A 4897-nucleotide genomic window follows, 5' to 3' on the forward strand; every position below is an offset into this window, starting at 1 on the left:
CGAGTTACTTCTCATGTAAAAGTTGTACAGTAGAATGTAGGGAAACGAGTTACTTCTCATGTAAAAGTTGTACAGTAGAATGTAGGGAAACAAGTTGCTTCTCATGTAAAAGTTGTACAGTAGAATGTAGGGAAACGAGTTACTTCTCATATAAAAGTTGTACAGTAGAATGTAGGGAAACAAGTTACTTCCCATGTAAAAGTTGTACAGTAGAATGTATGGAAACGAGTTACTTCCCATGTAAAAGTTGTACAGTAGAATGTAGGGAAACGAGTTACTTCCCATGTAAAAGTTGTACAGTAGAATGTAGGGAAACGAGTTACTTCTCATGTAAAAGTTGTACAGTGGAATGTAGGGAAATGGGTTACTTCCCATATAAGTTGTACAGTGGAATGTAAGGAAATGGGTTACTTCTGATGTAAAAGTTGTACAGTATAATGTAGGGAAATGGGTTACTTCCCATATAAGTTGTACAGTGGAATGTACGGAAATGGGTTACTTCCCATATAAGTTGTACAGTGGAATGTAGGGAAACGAGTTACTTCTCATGTAAAAGTTGTACAGTAGAATGTAGGGAAACAAGTTGCTTCTCATGTAAAAATTGTACAGTAGAATGTAGGGAAACGAGTTACTTCTTTACACAACACAGGAATTTTGCTGTTGATTAATGAAGCAAAAATAATCCTATCTTTATAAAAACAAACAATATCACCTTGTATTTGATAAAATGATAAGATACTTAATATTTTAAGTTATAAAATGATAAAACTTCTTAAGAAAACAGAAAATTGTCAGATACAAAAATTAGTTCTGTGTTCTCATGCTACTGAATAAGCAATATTCATAACTCAAAATTAAAAATAAGAATTAGAAGCAAGCACACAAGTGTTAGTTTTGTTTATGGGTATTATAAGATATAAAAAAATCATTATTTTGGTGAAGGTTATCATTTGTATAGCAGGTAATGATGTTAGGAAAATGTGTAGTTTTAAAAAATCAGTTTAACACAAAAGTATAAACCAATATAACCCGAACACTTTCAAAAGGTGGACCTTTCTTCATCGGGGCAGTTATTTTTTTCATTATTGCATCATTAAGTTATCATACTGTATGAATACAAAACCCTATAACCCAATCAGTTTGGAAAGGTGGGCCTTCTTCATCGGGGCAGTTATTTTTTTCATTATTGGATCACTGATGGTTTACTGTACATGTAGCCACTTTTCCTCAATTCAAGATAAACCATGTTTCAAAGGTTTTCTTTACTTCTGATAATTAAATATTTTTAGTTACATCAGGGAATTTTCTACCCCTTAACTGCACTCAAGTTATAAATGGTTAATACAGAATACTTTAGTAGAGATACTAACCATTTCGCTATGTTGACACAATTTGTATCTGCATTCTTCCACTTCTGCAGATCTCTTAGTTAGAGCTTTCTGCACGTTGTCAGCCTGGTTCCGCATATCTTGAGAAGTATCCTGCAATAGCTGATCAATAAGAGTTCGAAGTGATGAGGACTCATACATTTCTGTAGTCGCCTTATGTATGTTTTCTTCGGTATGTTCTTTCCATGTCTCAGGAGTGGAAAACCTGAAGTGAGTGACATGACTTGCATACAAGTTATTTGCTTACTGTCTATCATATTAAATATACTTAAATACTTCACATGTACCTTATTTACTTACTGTATTGGCCCGGCATGGCTAGGTGGTTAGGGCACTCGACTCGCAATCTGAGGGTCACAGGTTCAAATCCCCGTCCCACTAAACATGATCACCCTTTCAGCCATGGGGGAATTATAAAGTGATGGTCAATCTCACTATTCGTTGATAAAAGAGTAGCCCATGAGTTGGCAGTGGGTGGTGATGACTAACTGCCTTTCCTCTAGTCTTACACCGCTAAATTAGGGATGGCTAGTGCAGATAGCCTCATGTAGCTTTGCATGAAATTCAAAACAAACAAACAAACTTACTGTATCACATGAAAGGAGGCAGTATGAGCCAAATAACATAGCAGGGAATGAATTGAACAAAGTAGCTGATCTGGATCTGAACGGGAGTACAGGTGGGAATTGGAAGGTAAGGAAATAGGAGAAAAGGCTAAAAAACTGCCAGAGCAGCCGATGTCCTGGGAAAGAAGGGCCACTCTAGATAGTGGATAACATACAAATAAAGGTAAAGGATGTGGGAAACATTAATGGTATAAATATCGGAAAGATGATGACTGTATACCAGGAAGGGGAGGAAATAGGCCTTAAGGGAAAGATGGTACATGGAAAATGTTGCAATTGGTTAAAAGGGAGAACCAGACAGTGCATGAAGAACAACAATGAGATCCCAATAGGGTAGAACAAAGGGACATGGCTAATGAACCAGACAAAAGGAACAACAAAGGAGGGAAATAGAGAAGGATTTCCAGAAGGGGGAAATCGGAAAGTGTTTGACAGGCCAGCTCTATAAAGAGCAACAGTTGAAACAGACAAACCCTTAATAAACAATAAGGTGAAGAACTGGGACAGGTGAGGAACAGAAGGACAGGATGGTCAGAAGCCATGGTCGATAGACCAAAGTCTGAAGTAAGACCAATGCCTCTGGTACATAGACAAGGGGAAAGGATGAATGGTACAGGCAAGGAAAGACACTACACAAGGGGTGAGTTCTTGAGCCAAGGCAAAAGACCAGACAAAAGCCACATGTGAAGATGGAGTCTGATGACATTGGGATGAAAAAGCCCCTCCTCCCCAACCCACCAATGAAGACTCAGGAGGAGGTGGAGGAATGGGAACCCCCACTGTTTTCAAGTCCCTGTCAAGCCACAAAGCAAGGTAGGCCATGATCCCAGGTGGAAGGGGGATGAGATGGGATGGTCCAAGGGATCATGGGAGAAATTCCACTGGTCAAGAAGCATCCAATGAAGAGAATGCATGTGTGCTGACCCAAGGGAATGAGAGCTTCCAAGGAAACCCACATACACAAAAGAGACAGGACCTCTCACAGAGAGAGAGAGAGAAGGAGAAGGTAGGGCCTTCACGACTACCCACTCCATGTCTCGGAGCCAAAGAGGAGAAGGCTGGGCCCAACACAGATGGGAATTGAAGAGAAACCCCAAATGAATAAGATACTGTAGGAGGGGTAGTAAAGGTAGTAAAGTAAAGTATACTTGAATATTTACATGATTGTACTTGTACCTTATTTACTTACTGTATCATGTTAAGTATACTTAAGTATTCACATGATTGTACTTGTACCTTATTTACTTACTGTATCATATTAAGTATATTCAAATATTTCACATAATGTACATGTACTATATTTACTTATTCTATATCATACTAAGTATATTTAAATATTTCACATAATGTACATGTACTATATTTACTTATTCTATATCATACTAAGTATATTTAAATATTTCACATAATGTACATGTACTATATTTACTTATTCTATATCATACTAAGTATATTTAAATATTTCACATAATGTACATGTACTATATTTACTTATTCTATATCATATTAAGTATATTTAAATACTAGCTGGAGTACCTGTCCCCTGGACGGAAGTTATGTAAATTCGTGATTAATGAAAGGTATTCTTAGGACATTAAAATATTGCTTCCCTTATATTTAATTGTAAAAAATGCAAAAACGCCCACAAAAACCTCAAAACGCAAAAATGCAAAACTGAAAATTTGTATGTACCCCCCTTGTACATGTACCTTATTTACTTAATGTATCATATTAAGTATATTTATATATTTGACATGATTACATTCAAATAGAAAATTCAGTATACTAAACAATTTTGATAGTTTAGTTAACAAGCATGGGACAGTTAAATTAGATTCGATCAAGATTAGTCACAAAAGTGACAAAGTTAACGATTTCACACAAGAAATGAGATTTACAAAATAAAAATCACTCAAATCTGTAGAAGAGAAAAACAATGAATTGGTAAAATTAGGCCAAACGATAACAGGAAGTATACTTTCAAAAATATATATATACAAAGAAACTAACTACATATTTACAAGAAAATAATGCAGAAACAATATAACATCTATATAGATATAATAGTACTGTCTGTTGTATGTCCATGTAACTACTTCACAGGGTGTAGATGGATCTTCACCAAAATTAGTTAGGAGATTCATTTGGTCCATGTGGGGGTACATACAAATTTTCAGCTTTCAATTTAGCATTTTGTGGTTTTTATGGGTGTTTTTGCATTTTTTTACCACTACTTTGCCCACTGTAGATTCATCTTCACCAAATTTGGTATGGAGGTTCGTTGGGTCCATGGGGAGATATATGCAAATTTGTAGTTTCACATTTTGTGTTTTGCTATTTTTCTGGACATTTTTTACAATTACATATAAAGAAAGCAACTTTTCATGTCCTAAGACAACCTTTCATTAATCATGAATTCACATAACTTCCATCCAGGGGACAGGTACTCCAGCTAGTTAAACAATAAAAGCATAAAAAATTTTAACCAGCAGCCTTTACCACAGTGCAATCATTCAACAAAAAGCAACTGTAACAAACTGTAGGAACAACTAATATAAATCATTTTTAAAAGACACAAGTTGAATATTTTGATCAATAGATACAATGATTTATAGCTTGTATTCCATGATGATATGTTTTACCTTTAAGTTAAATATTTTGATCAATAGATACAATGATTTATAGCTTGTATTCTACATGATATGTTTTACCTTTAAGTTAAATATTTTGATCAATAGATACAATGATTTATAGCTTGTATTCTACATGATATGTTTTACCTTTAAGTTAAATATTTTGATCAATAGATACAATGATTTATAGCTTGTATTCTACATGATATGTTTTACCTTTAAGTTAAATATTTTGATCAATAGATACAAT

The 4897-nt window shown here is 34.8% G+C and overlaps 1 protein-coding gene across 1 annotated transcript in view; it reads right to left on the minus strand.

Annotated features, from left to right (window-relative positions):
* Nucleotides 1-4897, minus strand: part of LOC106461608 (tektin-4-like) — a 9841-nt gene that overhangs the window by 3407 nt on the left and 1537 nt on the right. Inside the window, exon 2 of the mRNA XM_013921448.2 lies at nt 1371-1593. Within this exon, the coding sequence (XP_013776902.2) occupies nt 1371-1593 (223 nt within the window). The remainder of the gene's footprint in view (nt 1-1370; nt 1594-4897) is intronic.

Source organism: Limulus polyphemus, unplaced genomic scaffold, assembly GCF_000517525.1.
Source record: "Limulus polyphemus unplaced genomic scaffold, Limulus_polyphemus-2.1.2 Scaffold997, whole genome shotgun sequence".
NCBI lineage: Eukaryota > Metazoa > Arthropoda > Merostomata > Xiphosura > Limulidae > Limulus > Limulus polyphemus.